A 20,087-nucleotide genomic window follows, 5' to 3' on the forward strand; every position below is an offset into this window, starting at 1 on the left:
TGAAATATTAAGTAAACAGAATAGTGAAAAATTATTAAATACTTTATTCAGTGCGAAACCTGGGCCTGTTTGGCTGAACACAAAGCTGATATTCTGGCTGGAATCGAAGAAAGACACACACGTAGCTCTTCGTCAACAGCTCTCAGTCTCTCTCTGTATTTGGTTTTTATAGCATACAAAAATAGACAAATATACCCTCCATCCTTTTTATTAAACCACAATAGCAGTTTTTAGCGCAGGGAGCTGCGCTGAATGCCCAGCGCTGCTCTTGACGCTCATAGGCTCCCTGCGCTAAAAACCACTATTGCGGTTTAGTAAAAGGTGACCATATTGTAAAATATAGACAGCAGATATAAATTCAGAACTGTACATAGTAAGTGAAGGGAAGTTTTCATCTCTGGGAATTTACCCAGTTAACTATTAAGTTATTTGGGCAAATTCCTTTGAAAACTGTGGTAATACTGCCTCCACTTTGCTAAATTTAAAATAAAATCATTTTTCCTACCTTGTCTGGTGATTTCTGGTTGCACTTTCTTCTTCTGACTGTGCATCCAATCTTTCTTCCCTTCTATCAGCCTGTATGCTTTCTCTCCTCCACACCTCATTCCCTCCCCCAACTTTTTCTTCCTCTCTCCCTGACCTTTCTTTCTTTTTTTCTGTTTCTCTTCTTTCCTTCTGTTTCCCTGCCTGCCCCCTTTCTTTCTTTCTCCCTGCCGTTCCCCAAGCCACTGCCGCTGCCTTCGGGGAACAGGACCCACCAATGGATAACAGGCCCCAAAGCCGATGCCGACGCATGCTCTCCCTGACGTCAATTCTGCAATCGGAGAGGAAGTTCCGCCCAGCCAGGCAGCGATTGGCTGGCCCGAACTTCCTCGCCGACTGCAGAATTGACGTTGGGGAGAAGAAGACTTATCGGCTCGATAGATTAGATCGGCAAGACAAAGTGAGTCCTGGGTGATCGACTCACTTTGCCTTGGCGAGCTACTGGCGCCCCTGCCTCGGGCCCCCTGTCAGCTCCGGGCCCCTGAATGCAGGACTGGTAGTACTGCCCTGATGGCGGCCCTTCGGCACACCAGGCAACATCTCGCGGCACACTAGTGTGCCGCGGAACAGCGGTTGAAAAACACTGCTATAGGACTCCAGGAATGGATGTGAGCGGTCATTTTGAGCTCATGTTTGAGTTCAAGTTTGAGCCGCGGCTTGTGTGTGTTGGAAGATGCCGTGACTATGACTGTAATTGGATTTGTATATTCATTTTGAACTAAACTCAATTGGATTAATCTACAGCTTTAAGAAGTGGGAGACATCTAGCATCTATGTATTTTTGGATTCATGTTATTTTTTATTTGAATTTTGCTGCAATTAAGGACCATTCAATTTAATACCAAAGCCAGTCCTATGGAGTTCCCCTACATTGTGGCAGTTTTGATCTTTCCTGCACTGTGACTGTTTAAGAAACTTTTGAAAGATTTTTGGCATATTCCTAAAGTATGTTAAAATCACTACTTATACATATGAAGTGGAGTTTTTTGGCTTGTGATTGTGTGCTTGCTTGACTATTTGGCAGCAGTTTGAACTGAGCATTGCACTAGTTTCCCTGAGGTCTTTTTCTCCATTTTTGTGAAATGGTTTGCAGTAGTGATTTTGACTCCTTTGGAAGAAAGTAGAGTATAAGTTTTTTTTGGTTTTGATATTTTTCTTACTTTGTTCCAAATTATAATTTTTCTGTGTAGAGGATTCCCACAATCCCTATTCCTAAGTGAATCTTGGATACACAGGATAAAAACTGGAGCACAAAAATGAAATGTTATAACTTAAAAACACAGTTAATATAGAAAGTAAACCCTTTTCTATACAGTGTTTATTTGATTTATTTATGTGGGACTTATTTCTACTGAAGCCTCCCTTCAAGGCCCCCTCAGTGTCTTGGGACATTAACATTGTTTTGACTCGGCAGATGAAAGCTCCTTCTGAACTACTAGACTTCTGTCATCTATAGGTGGTTGGTCACTCAATTGTTTGGGAAGGCTAAAGTGGGCTGAACTACAGTGGGGTATAGGGCAGGGCTAAGCAAAACAGAGCAAATTAAATTCTTGAGGTGGGGGCACTACTTATGTCTGCAGAAAGAGACTGGGACACTTTTTGAATACAGCAAGGAAAGGCTGTCTCCTTGTGTGCTCTGATGCAGCTGCCAAAGTAAGGCAGGGGACTTGGTGAATGTAGAACCAAAGTCCCATTTATTGTATTCAGTGTCTAGTATTCAGTGTCTTGTATTCAGTGTCTCTCAAACTTTCTCGAGCTGGGGCACACTAAAGGTAGTGTTCACGGCTTGAGGCACCCAGAAGTGTGCAGACGTCGCCATGATGACATCACACATATACGTGACATCATCACGTCGACATCGCGCATGTGTAGAGGCCCTCCAGTTGGGCCCTGAGAAGCCAGTAGAGGGTGCCAGCAGAGAAGAGGGCCGGAGAGGAGAGGCCCTGGCGCCAGCTGATTACCTACAGCAGTGTTTCTCAAATACTTCAAGCTAAGTACCCCCTAAGTCTAACAAATATCAACTGAGTACGCCAACCACAGACCTCCCTAGGCCCACCCAAGCTCTTCCCCGATCCCATCCCCTTTACTAATTGTAATACAATTTTTTCCATTCATTTTTCATATACACACAGTATACACAGCGACCTCCCTGCCATCCGCGGCTATTCACGCAGGGCCCCCTAGTGCTCCAAGATCGGACCGCTTTGGTCTTACGGCTTGGCTCTTGAGCGTGCAACATTAACAGCTAAGGGCTATTCGACTGCGGTCATCGCTATGTTACTCCAGAGTAAATGAAAGTCCACTGTGGCGGCCTATGCAAAAGCCTGGAGGTGTTTTCAGGCTTGTTGTGAAAGGGCTCTTGTGGATCCCTCGGCTCCTTCAGTGGCACTGGTCCTGGACTTCTTGCAAGCTGGCATCAGGAAGGGACTTGCGGTTTCTTCACTTCATGTTCAGATTGCGGGTCTTTCGTGCTTGTGTTCCACTGCACTCAGGGGTTCGCTGGCATCCCATCCGGACATGGTCTGCTTCTTGCGGAGGGCAGGGCAACAGCGGCTACCCTTGCGGCTTTATTGTCCAATGTGGAATTCTCTACTCACTGTCTTGCCTGATATGCTTAAGTTTTTACAGTCCTTTAACAACGTTCCTCAGGGGGCCCTACTGGTCACACTGGACATAACTGCATTGTACACTAATATCCCTCAGGAGGCTGCAGTACAAGTCACTCGCAAACATCTTGAAGGCTTGTCTTTACATTCAGTTAGATTGAACTTTTTGGTTACAATAGTATGTATTGCCTTGGGAAAGAATTATTTCCAGTTTAATCAGGATTTTTACCTGCTAATAAAGAGCACTGTAATGGGGGCTACCATGACCCCCTCAGTGGCATGCCTTTATGTCAGTGACTTTGAAGACCAGTTCCTATATCCCTCTGCTTTTCAACAGTACTTTCTAGCTTAGAAGCGTTTTATTGACGATGTGTTTGTCATTTGGACTAGTACGGAACAGCAGTTACAGAATTTTTTTTATAGTGGTTGAATACTAGTGGTGTCAACTTACAATTTACAGCTTCTGTAGCACAAGCTAAGATCGCATTCCTGGACATTTTTATACAATTTAACCAAGGTCACTTTGAAGCCACCATATTTTGTAAAGTTATGGACAGGAACAATCTTTTAAATTTCGACAGTCACCATCCTAGACATTTTTTTTTTTTTTAAGATGACGGCAGAAAAGGGCCACAGCCCATCAAGTCTGCCCACTCCAACAACCCTACCCCCTTGAATTTATCCCCTAGAGATACCACATGTGTATCCCATTTACATTTTTTTTACCCCCCTAGAGATCCCACATGTGTATCCCATTTCCTTTTAAAATCCGGCACGTTTCCTTTTAAAATCCTAGACATCTACGAGTAAACTTGCCGGTGGGCCAGTTTTTAAGGCTACGGTGACTGTATAGCACTGTTGAGGAATATAAGTGCAGAGCTAAAGATATGTGCCACTGGTTCACAGAGAAGGGGGTACCCTGGGAGAGTCATCAAAAAGGCATACAAGAGGGCAGAGAGACCATCTTTTACAAAGTTCAAATGCCACAGAAGAACCCAGATTGGTGTGTACCCTCCCGTTTTCTCACAAGGCCTTTGAAATCAAGAGAATCATTAAACCCCACTGGCAGATTTTACAATTTCATGCTGGATTTGCCCAGTTTCCCACGTTTGCCTACTCCAGGAGCCAAAATTTACGTGAGCATGTCACTTCTTCTCAATTTTTGCACTCTGACCCAAGTCAACAATCTATTTGTAGGGTACATCATCTATGTCAGGGTGCCCAACGCGTCGATCGCGATCGACCAGTAGCTCAGGAAGGCAACGTGAGTCGATCGCAGAGCCCATCCCGGGCTCTGTGATAGACTCGTGTTGCCGTCCCGATCTACCGGGCCTATCAGCCTTCCTCTCCCCGACGTCAAAGACGCCGACGCCGGGCATTAGGCTGTTTTTTGTCATTTCGGGGGGGGGGGGGGGGGGGGCGTGGTGGCGTGGCGGCAGCAGCAACAGCCTGAAAAATAAATCATCCTGGCCCGGGTCGGTGTCATACTCCGGAACTTCTACCTCTTCCAGCAGCCCTCTCCCTTCTACCTGCTTCCTGCCACACCCCCTGCTCCGCGGCTCTCTTCAGCAACTCAGCAGCAGCGATCGACACAAGCTTCTGACGTCGGGGCCTACCCTCTGCGAGTCCCGCTTGTTTCAACTTCCTTTTTCCACAAAGGCGGGACTCATAGAGGGAAGGCCTCGATGTCAGCAGCTTGTCTTGATCACCGCTGCTGACGAGTTGCTTAAGAGAGCCGCGGAGCAGGGGGGTTTTGCCAGGTGCAGGTAGAAGGGAGAGGGCCAGATGCAGGACTCGTGGGTGAAAGAGCAAAAGAGAGAGAGAAAGAGAGAGGGGAGGGAAACAAAAGGAAATATTTCATACTGGGCTGGGCCGGAGTGGAGGGAGGGTGGAAAGATTCTGGCTACAGGGTGCATTAACAAAGGAAAAGGGGGGAAAGCTGAAAATGGAGATAGTGACACAAAGAAGAGAAAGAGTAAGCAGGACCTACTGAATAAGGATAGAGATACAGAGGGGACATGAAGAGGAGGTGAAATAGAGACATAGAAGTAATGCTGAAAAAGTGTGGGGGGGGAGATAAAGACATTGAAAGGGCAAATGGTGAACATGGGGTAAAGACAAGGACAGAGACAAATGAAGATTCTGAAAAAGTGGTGAGATAGGGATATAGGTGAGATGGACACAAAGAAGGGTGATGCTGGAAAATAGGTGGAATGGTAATTCTGACAGACACAGAAGGGAAATGCTGGATCAAGGAGAGATGGGGCTCAGGCTGGATGGAATGAGGAGAAATGCCTTGTTGGCCCGGAACTTCCTCTCCTAGTCAGAATTGACGTCAGGGAGCGGAATGCTGGTCAGCGCAACGCTTCTGCAGGGAAAGCTTGGGACGGCGGTGGCTTGGGGGCTGTTCCCCGATGGCGGTGGCAGCAAACCGAGTGGCTTGGGGGAGGGCACGGAGAAAGAAAGAAAGGGGGCAGACAGGGAGACAGAAAGAAGGGGGAACAGGGAGACAGAAAGAAAAAGTTGGGGGAGAGAATGAGGTCTGGAGGAGAGGAAACATACAGGAGGCTGAAAGAAAGGAAGAAAGATTGAATGCACAGTCAGAAGAAGAAAGTGCAACCAGAGACTCATGAAATCACCAAACAGCAAAGGTAGGAAAAATGATTGTATTTTCAATTTAGTGATCAAAATGTGTCGGTTTTGAGAATTTATATCTGCTGTCTATATTTTGTACTATGGCTCCCTTTTACTAAACTGCAATAGCGTTTTTTAGTGCAGGGAGCCTATGAGCATTGAGAGCAGCACGAGGCATTCAGCGTAACTCCCTGTGCTAAAACCTACTATTGTGGTTTAGCAAAAAGGGAGGGGGTGTATTTGTCTATTTTTGTATTTTGTTACTGAGGTGACATTGAATAGAGTCATCTGCCGTGACCTCTTTGAAAAAACCCGGAATATGAATAATTAACATTTTCTCTGCCTTTCAGTGTGCTTTGTTGTTTTTTTTTAAAATTTTATTGTTGATAGATCATTTTGACTTAGTCATTATAAAAGTAGCTCGCAAGCCCATAAAGTGTGGGCACCCCTGATCTATGTGGTAAGTGTAGTGTGTGTCTTCATGCCATTGAAACCCAGGAGATTACTCATGTTCAATTGCAGAAAACTCATATCCTCAAGTATGATACAGATTGCAAAACCTAAGGAGTTGTTTATATGATCATTTGCCCTTGCCAATTGTTTTACATAGGCTACACTACGAGATCCATCAGGGTGCGGGTTACTGAACATCTCAGTAAGATTCGAAGGGGGGATATGGGAGCACCTCTTTCACAGCATTGGCATGCACAGTCACATACTCTGGAGGATCTTAAATTCGTGACTTTAGAAGCTCCGCGACTGAAAAGAGGTGAAAATATGACAGCCTATTTGTGGAAGAAGGAGCAGTCATGGATATATCACTGGCAAACGGTAACCCCGAATGGGCTGAACTGCAAAGTTGAGTGGTGGGCATTCCTCCACAAATGAGTAACAGCTTCATTGATAGATATTCCGGGGTAACAGCTGTGGGTGATGTAATCTAAACCAGAAGACAGAGTCAAGAGAGACATGCAAGTTATCCACCAGCAGCGCTTTAAGTTTGTGTTGCACAGTGTTATTTAACATTGTGAAACGGCTCTTCTATCTTTTATTTGTTAGGATGAAGTTTTTGTTCTGAGTGTCATCCAGCGAGAGTGGGTTCTCTGAGGAAGCCGTTCTAGTGAAATGCGTCAGAACCCGCTGCAGTGAGACAACTTCAGACACGTCTAGACACGTTTTTCACTTATTTAAGCTGTTATATACTTTTTTCAAATTTACACGATTTGGAAATGGACTCTTGAGCAATTAAGTTATTTTGAAATCATATGAAACCTTCTAACTAACTAAAGATGGAACAATGATAGACATTACGGAAAAGCATTTAGGGCTTGTCCCTGCTTGTGATTTCTACACCATCTAATGGTTCTGAGCTCTTCCTGTTAGTTTTATGGTTCATTTAAGTTGCAAGTGTTCCCCCTTTGTTAAGCTTATCACCTCTTTGGGATAATTCCTTATCGGATTATCCATTACCCAGTAGCGTGTTAGGGGATTTCTGAAATAGGTACATTTTCAGTTGTCGCATAAAAGGCTGTGATTATTCTTTATTTATTTATTTGAATTCTCAATTGTAGAGGTATATTTATGTTTAAAACCCCCTGGAAAGTAGTACCAACTGATCTTGCACATGGGAGGATCATTTATCAGATGATGACAATATTTGTGAGTTCAGGTACAATGGTGCGATGCCATATAAACTCTTAAAAATCAAATAACCCAGAAGTGTCCCATAGAACACTTAAGGTTCTTTAATTACACCAGTGCAGCTTCTGCCTCTTCATTTGGATCTACTTGGGTTTGAGGTTAGTTGCTTAGCTGATTCTGCATGTTCTATATATATCTTGCTGCAAATTATTTCTAGTATTTTAAGTTTCAGTATTTTTTCAAAAGATATGTTCCAAATATTGAATGCATTTTGCTGTAATTTGGTTGATAACTTTTGAATTTCACGAAATTGAGATAATTCTCTTTCAATAAGTATAAAGAGGCAGAATGTGTCAATCACAGTAGTGTTTATAACACAATTATTTTTTGCACCTTATCTGAACTAATATAGGTAAAATCTTGAGAGCAGAAAATTCTTTCCAGTATGATTACAATTTTGCAATATTAAATCTGTGGTCATCCATAACAGAATCATTTTCTTTTTAAAATAGTTTTGTTATTCCAGGACAAGCAGACAGCATATTCTCACAGATGGGTGATGTCATCCTCGGAGCCCGGTATGGACTGTGCAAAAGTGTATTGTCACTTTAACTTCTTCAGATGTCTCGAGACTGCCCATGCCATGCATGTGTGAGTGCCTTCCTGCCTGATGTTGGCTCACAGAATCATCAGTTTTTAGTCTTCCACGGAGCTAAGAATCTGTGTTTTTGGAGTGACTCCAAACATGCAATTTTTCAGCATATTATTTTTTGCCTTCCTGTACTTTTTCCTCTTTATTTTCTTCATTATTTTGTTTCCCTGGTAATTTAGTGTATCTCCTTCAAATTTTTTCGATTTTCAACTTTGAGGCCTTCGGGATCCTCTCAGCCTCTTCGCAGGCCAGCTGCATCGATCGAATTTCAGGCTAAGAAGCGAGCCCATACTTCTCCCTTGACCAAGCATTGAGTAAGTCAGTGCACACCAAAAGCCAACGCAAGAAGTCAAGGTCTCCTTCACTGCATTAGTGTCTCCTCAGAGGCGTGCCTACTCATCGAGGTCACTAATGCCTTGACGCACTGCAGCACCGACGGCACCATCTGTACTGACAACATCTGCAATACCGGTGCAGTCCTTACAGAGACAACTTAACCTTTTCCTATCGTAATACATTTTATGTTACGCTGGTTCCAATCGTAATTATTTTAGCAAAGTTTTGTATTATTCACCGTTATCATTTATGGCTATTGTAAACATAATGTAAATAAGTCATAAAGTCTGTAAATTCAAATATTTTGTGTTCCTGGCTCTTTATTAGTATGGGACATATGATGGCAGCGACATTTTTGGAATGTCCCGTCATCCGGGACACACGATGTGAAATGGTTAAGAGAGTTTCTTCAAAGGGAGTTGACACTTATGTTGCAGTTGCAACCAGCCCCTGTACATCCCTTGGCTCCATTGGTACTGTCTCAGTCCAATCATCATTCCACCAAGGACTCCGGGACCGAGCCTATCATTCAACATAACCATCACAGTTCTTCATCGTGCTCCACATCGGACCAGCACCGAGACACTGATAGGAGTTCTTCCAGGCACTGCAGTCATAGGTCTTCACATCGACACTAATCTAAATCAGAGACCAATGCTCTCCACTGCTCTAGATGTGCCTTGTCTCATAAAAGAACTGATTATGATTCAGATCTCTTGGATCCCTCATATTCTGATCCAGAATTCTCTGCACCAGAATACTATGATATCACTTCTGATTATTCTCCTCTACCTCTTAGATGAAGGTCTCTTCTGGAGAGTTTGTCATTCACCAGATTCATGCACCAAATTGGGCATGCCCTACCAGTGAAAATGGAATCTGAATCTGAGCCAAGAGCTGAGTTGTTTGATACCTTTGAACAAATTCCTAAGGATTATTTAAAGTTTCCATTTCATCATCTTATGAAAGACACTATGTTTAGATATTGGGAGGCACCTCTACTTGTGCCTGTTGCCCCTAGAAAATTTGACGCCCTTTACAAAGTCCAGGGTTTGACAAGCCTCAACCTATTAATTGAGTTTTCCCTGAAAAGATCATTGGTATTAGAACATATGCCAGTACTACTCCTGGAAGAGAAGGACGGAACCCTGGACAAATTTGGTAGACAACTCTATCAAAATACCATTCTTACAAGTCGTGTCCTAAGGACTTTCTACTTCAAAGAGTCCAGCAGTTGGCCACCTTTGAACAACATCTTCCTGCTAAGATTCTTGAGCAGTTTCAAGAAATCACTCATAATCTTCTCGAATCCAGAAGGTTCATGACCAGATCAGTGTTCAATGCATTCAGTGCCATTTCCAGAGCTTCAGCATTGTCTATTGCCATGTGTCGACAGGCTTGGTTGCAGGTCTTTGATTTTGACCCTAATGTGTAAGATCGTCGAACCAATATTCCTTGTCTGGGAGACAGACTGTTAGGGACAAGATTGAACAGGCCACTGAGAAAATGACAAAACCTGAACAAAGTATGACCACTTTGTCTACTTTAAAACCTTCCAAGCCCCAGACTACTAAGAGATACTATAATCCTAGATATCAGTCAACATCTTTTGACACTATTCTCAGCCTATGTCATCTTCTAGCCTCCTTCACAGAAGCATCCCAGACAACAACAATCCCAGAAACAGCAAGCTCAGCCTCAGCAAAAAATCTATTCAGTCTTTTTGACTCCCTCATCCAGAAACTAGCCACCGTTCTGCCATTCCACCCTCCCTCCTCCTTCTCATCCCATCGGAGGTTTCCTGACTCATTATCACCATTATTGGATTCTAATCACCAACGACAACTGGGTCTGGCAGATTATAAAAGAAGGCTATGCTCTTTGTCCTTGCAAAGTGCCTATACTCAAACCTCCAAGAAAGTATTCTTTCAACTCTCAGCAATCCTCCTTTCTTAAATGAGAACTCTTGGGCCTTCTGCAGCTGAATGCCATCAAACCAGTACCCCATCAGCAGAGGAGCCCGGGGTTTCTACTCAAAATATTTCTTCATACCAAAGAAGACCGGAGGACTGCACCCAATTCTCGATCTCCGATCCCTCAACTAGTATTTAGTCAAAGAGAAGTTTTGCATGCTGTCCCTAGGCACTCTCTATCCCCTCTTAGAGAAGAATGACTGGTTTTGCTTTCTAGGTCTCAAAGTAGCATACACACATATCCCTATTCTTCCAGCCCACATGAAGTACCTCCACTTTCAGATAGGATCATATTATCTTCAATACAGTGTGCTACCCTTTGGCCTGGCCAGAGTATTCACAAAGTGTTTAGTTGTAGTAACTGCAACACTTCGCTCTTACAGCTTTCATGTATTCCCTTGTCTAGACGACTGGTTGATAAAAGCATCCTCACCTCAAGTGGCTCAAATAGCAATGGATTCAACCATATGTCTCTTAGAACTTCTGGGATTTGCGATCAACTACTAGAAATCCCATCTTCAACCATCTCAGACACTGGAATTCAGAGGAGCTTTGCTGGTTACAGCTCAAGCTCATGCCTACCTCCCTCATCAGAGGACTGAAAGCCTCTGCAACCAATTGTCTACTCAACAAACAATCTCAATGCTTCACATGATGCATCTCCTAGGGCACATGGTTTCAGCAGTACATGGTACACCATTTGCCTGTCTTCATCTCAGAATCCCAAATGGTTTCTTGCTTCTCATTGGTCTCAGGCCAGAGATCCTCTCTCCCATCAACTCAGTCACCTTACTTCTTCGTCAATCTCTGCAGTGGTGGCTTATCCCAACCAGCCTCTCCAGGGGCCTACTTTTTCATGTGCCCCCGCATCAGAAGATCTTAACAGGTGCATCCATGTTTGTTTGTTTTTTGTGGGTTTTTTTTTTTTTGGGGGGGGAGGGAATCTCACCTAGACGACCTTCATACTCAAGGGGCTTGGACTGTTCAAGAGCAACCCTTTCACATCAGTCTACTAAAACTGCAAGCAATCTGCAAAGCACTGCATAAATTTCAGGATTGTCTTATCCAGTAGTTCTGGTACGCACAGACAATCAAGTAGCTATTTACTATGTCAACAAGCAAGGGGGCATGGGTTCTCACCTCCTTTGCATAGAAGTGGCTCAAATCTGGAATTGGGCCATTCTGTGAAACATTGTTCTCAAAGCAGTATACTTGGCCAGGCAAGTAGAACATGATAGCAGACAAGCTTAACAGATACCTTCAACCTCACGAGTGGTCCCTGAACACAAAGACAGTACAACAAATCTTCTCAATGTGGGGAACCCCTCAAATAGATCTGTTTGCATTTCCCATCAATCACAAACTTCTGCAACTTTGTTCTGGATCACACTTGCCACATCGTTTAGAATCCGATGCCTTCCTGATAGATTAGATACGGGTAGGGAACTCCGGTCCTTGAGAGCCATATTCCAGTTGGGTTTTCAGGATTTCCCCAATGATTATGCATTGAAAGCAGTGCATGCAAATAGATCTCATGCGTATTCATTGCGGAAATCCTGAAAACCCGACTGGAATACGGCTCTCTAGGACCAGAGTTCCCTACCCCTGGACTAGACAGACCGATTTCTTTATTCCTTTCCTCCAATACCCTTAATAGGGAAACTTCTATTCAAACTCAAATGGGAGCCAATTATTATGATTCTCATTGCTCTGAGATGGCCAAGACAGCCCTGGTATCCTCTTCTACTTCAACTAGGTGCCAGGGAATCGATCCCTCTGCAGATTTACCCAACTCTTATTACATAGAATGAAGGGTCCTTTCTCCACCTCAAATCTATGTTTGTTGTTTCTAACAGCCTGCTACCTTTCTCCCAGTGAATAAATTATATCTATGTCTCCACTCCAGTATCAGCTGCAAGGAAACGATCCACACACAGCACTTTAAGTGGATGCACTTCACATTATTGTATGATCCACATGACTTACTTCCAGATACATGTCCCCTGTCATCAGTATTGGATTACCTTTTACATCTCAAACTCTGGTCTAAAGACTGCTTCAGTGAGACTGCGTCTCAGTGCCATCATTGCCTTTCACATTCCTCTTCATGATAAACCTCTGGCTACACACTCATTTGTTTCCAAATTTATGAAGGGACTGATGCAGCTGAAGCAGGCTATTCAGGAGGGATTCCCTGAATGGAAAAATCTTAATCAATATAGTCTGGAATTTTTATGCTTTCAAGCCGATTTTCTGGGACACCAGGCCGCACAGTGGTATAAATTGCTATCTGGATTTATGAATTAAAAACCAAAGACTGGTCTTAGAGACATTTGGAGCATTGAGATTAAGCATCAAATTTCTCCATCTCAATGGCCACGTATTTGGTCTTGGAGAATGAGATGTACAGTGTCTGCATCTATGAGACAAACTTGGTTCTTTTTGTTACATAGAGCATTTTGGACCCCGGTTAGATTACAAAAGTTGGATTGCTCTAAGTCTAATAGATGCTGGCATTGTAATCTGGAAGCAGGGACTCTAGATCATCTACTTTATTTTTGTCCCTGTATTATGGCCTTTTGGAAATCAATTTGGTCCCAAATTAATTGCTTATTAGAAAATCATATAGCTCTATCATACGATACAATTCTATTTGGAATGTCCATGAGAAAAAAAAGTCAAATTTCATTAATAATAATAAAACGCTAGAGCGCGCATGCGCTCTTGAAAAATCGTGAGTCCTGGCGCCGTGAGGTGTGCTTCTGTGGCAGTATTCTAATTGATACTTCACGGCGCTTGCAAGGGCTGGAGCGCGCGCGGTGGCTGAAGGCGCGCAACTGTGGAGTTTTGTCAGCACGGTCGTCTTCAGGAGCATTTGGCAGTTTGTGGACCGGTAGGAGAGTGGTGGTGGCGGTTTCAAGTGGCAGCGCCGGCATTTTCTCTCCTGTTAGTGGAGAGTGTCAGTTCCGGGGTGTGCAGCCGCTGTTACAAAGTAAAAAAAAATAAAAAATACGGCTCAGGGAAGTGGAGGGGGAGAGGGAAAGGGGGCTACTTTGGAGGGAGGGGTGTGCTGGGAGGCCGACAGAGAGAAGGGGGCCAGAAGAGACTGAGAAATACAGGCAGGGGGCCAGGCAGAGAGACAGACAGACAGAAAGAAAAACAGGGGGCCAGGCAGAGAGACAGAGAGAAAGAAAAACAGGGAACCAGGCAGAAAGACAGAGAGACAGACAAACAAAAAATGGGGGCCAGGGAGAGAGACAGCCAGAAAGATAAATAGGGGGCCAGACAGAAAGAAAGACAGCCATCCATACAGTGGCCAAGGAAAGAGAGAGAGAGAGAGACAGAAAGAAAGGCAGGGTCAGGCAGAAAGACAGAGAGACAGAAAAACAGGGGGCCAGGCAGAGAGAAAGAAAAACAGGGAGCCAGGCAGAGAGACAGACAAGCAAAAACTGGGGGCCAGGGAGAGAGACAGGGGGCCAGGTAGAGAGACAGCCAGAAAGATAAACAGGGGGCCAGGCAGAAAGACAGACAGAAAGAAAGACAGCCATCCACACAGCGGCCAAGGAAAGAGAGAGAGAAATAAAGAAAGAATGACAGACAGACAGTGGGCCAGAAAGACAGACAGCCAGCAGCCAAGGACAGAGAGAGAGAGAAAAAAAAAACCAGACAGATAGACAGTGGCCAAGGAGATAGAGAGAAAGAAAGAATGACAGACAGACAGAGGGCCAGAGAAACAGACAGAAAGAGAGAAAGACAGACAGAAGGAAAGACAAACAGACAAGGGGTCAGAGAGACAGATAGAAAGAAAGAATGACAGACAGACAGGATGGCAGAAAGACAGATAGGCAGAAAAACAGACAGCCAGCAGCCAAGGAGAGAGAGAGAGAGAGAGAAAAAAAAATACAGAGACAGACAGCGGCCAAGGAGAGAGAGAGAGAAAGAAAAAAAGACATACAGACGGCCAGCGGCTAAGGAGAAAGAGAGAAAGAATGATATACAGACAGGGGGACAGAGAGACAGACAGAAAGGGAGAGAGATGGACAGAAATAAAGACAGACAGCCAGAAGCCAAGAAAAGAAAGAGAGAGAGAGAAAAAAAAAAAAAAAAAAGACAGACAGTGGGCAAGGGAGAGAGACAGAAAGAAAAGGGCCAGGGAGAGAGAAAGAAAGACATACATCCTATATAATGTTCCCTGCCGCCATGTTTTCTGATCCGTGGCCAGATTCTATTTTAGAACGCGGCGGCAGGGAACACTCTGGCCCTCCACTCCTCCCGTCCTCGCTCACCAACCGCTGGAGGAAGCACAGGCAAGCTCTCTCCCTGCCCGCCACCCTGTCACTCTTCACACGCACACGACGCCGAGCTAACAGGTCACTGCCCAGCAGAAGCCCCAACACACCGCCGACCACAAGGGAATTGCGCACAGGAGCCCCGCCCCGACACAACCCTCCAAGACAAGCAGTACGGACATGGAGCCCCGAAGGCAGCCCGAGAACATGTGCCGACTCTGCCAAAAAGGCCCAGTGCACAGCTCCACCCATGCAACCACTGCGCGCCAACTGAAGAAAACGCCACGGACGCCCGCCCGCAAGGCAGGCTCTCAGGAAGACGCCTGCAGCTCCGAGCAGCCAGCGCTCCCGACATGCAGCCCGCCAGGAAGAGGTGCTGTTGGACCGGGGGAACAAGGAAGAGGGACAGGGGGAGCAGGGAAGAGGTGCTACTGGGCCGGAGGAGCAGGGAAGAGGTGCTACTGGGCCGGGGAGCAAGGAAGAGGGACAGGGGGAGCAGGGAAGAGGTGCTACTGGGCCGGGGAGCAAGGAAGAGGGACAGGGGGAGCAGGGAAGAGGTGCTACTGGGCCGGGGAGCAAGGAAGAGGGACAGGGGGAGCAGGGAAGAGGTGCTACTGGACTGTGGGAGCAGGGAGGAGGGACAGGGGGAGGAGGGAAGTGGTGCTACTTGTCTGTGGGAGCAGGGAAGAGGGACAGGGGGAGCAGGGAAGAGATGCTGCTGGACAGGGAAGTGGAGTGGGGAGGGAAATGCTGGTGAGAAAAGGGGGCTCAGGCTGAAAGGGAACAGATGGGAGAAGGGGGCTGGGGGGGTAAAAATGGGTTTGAAGCTGGGGCTGAAAATAGGGGACATGTGAGGAAGGAGGCTTTACTAGCACCTGTTAATGTTAACGGGCTTAAACACTAGTCCAATAATAATAGACTTTTATTAATAATGACAGGAGTTGCCATTCAGCATATTACCAGAAATTGGAAAGAATATACCACAATTAATTACACCTTCTGGTGGAACTCATTTTGCCATATATACAAAATGGAAAGGACAATTGCCATGTAAAAAGGAAATTATAACAATTTCAAAAAAATTTGGGGACCATTGATAACATATTGTAATGAGTAGACACCTATATACACTAAAAGTATAATTAGAATAATGGGGAGGGGGGATATATTGCTACATTATTGGTTTATTATTATTTTGAACATATTACATGTATGATATGTTTGATTTACATTATTTGTGGAAAGGGAAGGTATGGGAGGGATTTAAAATATGTATTGAAATAATAATAAGAAAGAATTTGCAAGTGATGTATAGGAATTAACTGATGTAATATTGTTCACTTGGTGTAAGATGAAAAAATGAATGAAGAATTGGAAAAAAAAAAAAAAGGGACTGATGCACACAAACTCCACAATCAAAACCCTTCCGGTTTCTTGGGATCTCAAGGTTGTACTTTCCACTCTCATGAAGCCACTATCTGAACCATTGGCATCTTCATCCCTTAAATATCTCACATGGAAAGTGATATTCCTGATTTGCATCAGTTCAGCTCCATGCGTCAGTGAACTTCAAGCACTAGTTTCAGATCCACCTTATACAACCTTCTACCATGACAGAGTGGTCCTTACATATTCATCACAAATTCCTACCAAAAGTAATTTTGGAGTTCCACCTCAGCCAGTCTGTAGTTCTGTCTGTCTTCGTTCCACAACCAAATACTCATCTGGGTGAAGCTGAACTTCATAAATTGGACTGTAAACGTTTTTTTAGCTTAAAACCTAGATTAAACAAGGTCTCATAGAACGTCTACTCAGCTATTCCTCTCATTTGATCCTAACAGACTGGGAACTCGGTTACCAAAAGACCTGTTTCTACATGGTTGTCAGACTGCATCTTCTGCAATGCTCGGACTGGGCTACTATTGGAAGGTCATATCACAGCTCACAAAATTAGAGTAATGGCAGCCTCAGTTGCTTTTCTCTGTTTCACTCCTATTGAGGACATCTGTAAGGCTACCACCTGGTCCTCAATATATACTTTCACATCCCATTACTGTCTGGAGACGCATTCCAGGTGAGATAGTCAGTTTGGCCATACAGTTCTCCAAAATTTATTCAATACATAAGTGCCAACTTCTCTCCATCCCTTCCGCAGTAGCTAGGGAACCCATCTGTGAGAATATGCTGCCTGCTTGTCTTGGGATAAAGCACAGTTAGAAGTTACCTGTAACAGATGTTATCCAGGAACAGCAGGGAGATTATACTCACAACCCTCCCACCTCCCCTAGTTGGCTTTTTAGCTTTTTTATTGAACTGTGGTCCCGTGAGCTGTCAGGCAGGAAGACACTTGCGCATTCATGGTATACTTTTGCACTGTCTGGACCTGAGCTCCGTGGATGATGTCACCCATCTGTGAGAATATCTGCCTGCTGTCCCTGGATAACACCTGTTATAGGTAAATAACTGTGCTTTATGTATATGCTCATAGAAGAATTGCCATTCTTTAATGTATTTATTGTGTTTGGAAGCCAGTTTTTCTTCTTTACATTGCTTAAAGAAGTGGACAGGTGCTAATGGGTAGCAGTATTCATGTGGTGCATTAGTGCTGGAAGGGGGAAATAAGAGGTAGGAATGTTCCATTAACTCTGCTGTTTGTCTCCTGCAGAGAGCTCTTCAGCCTCAGAGACTGAGATTGGTAGCAGCCACCAGAAACGTGGGAAGGTGGAGTCAGGCACAGTGTCAACCACTTCTGCATCCAACCGCACAACAAAATCTCGCTCCATGCCAGGCAAAAAGCTGCGTATGACACGCTGTGGAGATTGCAAAGGCTGCTGGCAGTTGCAGGACTGTGGAAAGTGTGTGAACTGCCTAGACAAGACCAAGTTTGGGGGCCGCAATACTAAGAAACAATGTTGCATGTAAGTTTATTTTTATATCTTGGGGGCACCACCGTTTTGGGGTTTTTTTTTGGCTTACTGGAAAAACCTAAAAACTATGTAAGAAATGTGAAAATGCATGGATTCTCTCTTCTCTAAGGACAAGCAGGCTATATCATCTCACAACTGGTGATGTTATCTGACAAAGCCCGATACAGATGTGGGACCAACATAGAAACATGACAGCAGATAAAGGCCAAATGGCCCATCTAGTCTGCCCATCCGCAGTAACCATTATCTCTCTTTCTCTCTCTGAGAGATCCCACGTGCCTATCCTAGACCCTCTTGAATTCAGTCACACAGTCTCTGTTTCCACCATCTTTTCCGGGAGACTGTTCCACGCATCTATCACTCTTCTGTAAAAAGGTGTTTCCTCAGATTACTCCGGAACCTATCACCTCTTAACTTCATCCTATGCCCTCTCATTGCAGTTTCCTTTCAAATGAAAGAGACTCGACTCATGCACATTTATATTACATAGCAATTTAAACGTCTCTATCATATCTCCCTTCTCTCGCTTTTCCTCCAAAGTATACAAATTGAGATCTTTAAGTCTGTCCCCATATGCCTTATGATGAAGACCACATACCATTTTAGTAGCCTTCCTCTGGACCGACTCCATCCTTTTTATAGCTTTTTGAAGGTGCAGCCTCCAGAATTGTACACAATATTCTAAATGAGGTCTCACCAAAGTCTTATACAGGGGCATCAATACTTCCATTTTCCTACTGGCCATACCTCTCCCTAAGTAATCTTGCATCCTTCTAGCTTTCGCTGTCACCTTTTCAACCTGTTTGGCCACCTTAAGATCATCACATACAATCACACCCAAGTCCCGCTCTTCTGTCATGCACATTTCTTCACCCTCTAAACTGTACCATTCCCTTGGGTTTTTGCAGCCCAAATGCATGACCTTGCATTTCTTAGTATTAAATTTTAGCTGCCAAATTTCAGACCATTCTTCAGGCTTTGCCAGGTCTATCTTAATGTTATTCACACCATCTGGTGTGTCTGCTTTATTGCAGAATTTGGTATCATCCGCAAAGAGGCAAATCTTACCCAACAACCCTTCAGCAATATCATTTATAAAAATGTTAAAAAGAACAGGCCCAAGTACGGAACCTTGAGGCTCATCACTGGTAACATCCCTTTTCTCAGAACGATCTCCATTGATCACTACCCTTTGTCGCCGTCCACTCAACCAGTTCTTGACCCATCCCATCACTTTGGGACCCTTCCCGAGGGCACTCAGTTTATTTATTTGACATCTGTGTGGAACACCGTCAAAGGCTTTGCTAAAATCTAAATACACCATATCTTATCGGATAGAAAACAGAGAATAGGGTTAAATGGTCATTTTATTCAGTGGAGGAGAATAAACAGTGGAGTGCCACGGGGGTCTGTACTGGGACCGGTGCTATTTAACTTATTTATAAATTATCTGGAAATTGGAATGACGAGTGAAGTGATTAAATTTGCAGATGACACTAAACTATTCAAAGTTGTTAAAACATATGGATTGTAAAAAATTGCAAGCAGATGTTAGGAAATTGAAAGACTGGGCGTCCAAGTGGCAGATGAAATTTAATGTGGACAAATTCTAAGTGATGCACATTGGGAAGAATAACCCGAATTACAGTTACCGGATGCTAGAGTCCACATTGGGTGTTAGCACCCAAGAAAAGGATTTGGGTGTCATCATAGACAATACGATGAAACCTTCCACCCAATGTGTGGCAAACAGGATGCTAGGAATTATTAAAAAAGGGATGGTTAATAAGACTAAGAATGTTATAATGCCCCTGTATTACTCCATGATGCAACCTCATCTGGAGTATTGCATTCAATTCTGGTCTTCTTATCTCAAGAAATATATAGTGGCACTAGAAAAGGTTTAAAGAAGAGCGACCAAGATGATAAAGGTAATAGAATTCCTCTCGTATGAAGAAAGACTAAAAAGGCTAGGGCTCTTCAGCTTGGAAAAGAAACAGCTAAGGTTAGATATGATTAAAGTCTTTAAAATCCTGAGTGGAGTAGAATTGGTGCAAGTGGATCGATTTTTCACTCTGTCAAAAATTACAAAGACTAGGGGACACTCAAGTTACAGGGAAATACTTTTAACACCAATAGGAGGAAATATTTTTTCACTCAGAGAATAGTTAAGCTCTGGAACGCATTGCCAGAGGTTGTGGTAAGAGCAGATAGTGTAGCTAGTTTTAAGAAAAGTTTGGACAATTTCCTGGAGGAAAAGTCCATAATCTGTTATTGAAAAAGACATGGGGGAAGCCACTGCTTGCCCTGGATCAGTTGCTTGGAATATTGCTACTCCTTGGGTTTTGTCCAGGTACTAGTGACCTGGATTGGCCACCGTGAGGACGGGCTACTGAACTTGATGGACCATTGGTCTGACCCAGTATGGCTATTCTTATGTTCTTATGACCTGATGATGCACAGGCTTTAGAGATAATCACTATTAG

At 44.1% G+C, this 20,087-nt stretch overlaps 1 protein-coding gene across 5 annotated transcripts in view; it reads left to right on the top strand.

Moving 5' to 3' along the window:
* The window catches only part of KMT2B (lysine methyltransferase 2B), a 496,236-nt gene that overhangs the window by 204,645 nt on the left and 271,504 nt on the right, over positions 1-20,087 (top strand). For all 5 annotated transcript variants that reach the window (XM_033963412.1, XM_033963411.1, XM_033963413.1 and 2 more), the window contains one exon: positions 17,340-17,592. In XM_033963412.1, the coding sequence (XP_033819303.1) occupies positions 17,340-17,592 (253 nt within the window). The remainder of the gene's footprint in view (positions 1-17,339; positions 17,593-20,087) is intronic.

The sequence above is a fragment of the Geotrypetes seraphini genome, chromosome 11 (genome assembly GCF_902459505.1).
Source record: "Geotrypetes seraphini chromosome 11, aGeoSer1.1, whole genome shotgun sequence".
Taxonomy (NCBI): Eukaryota; Metazoa; Chordata; class Amphibia; order Gymnophiona; family Dermophiidae; genus Geotrypetes; species Geotrypetes seraphini.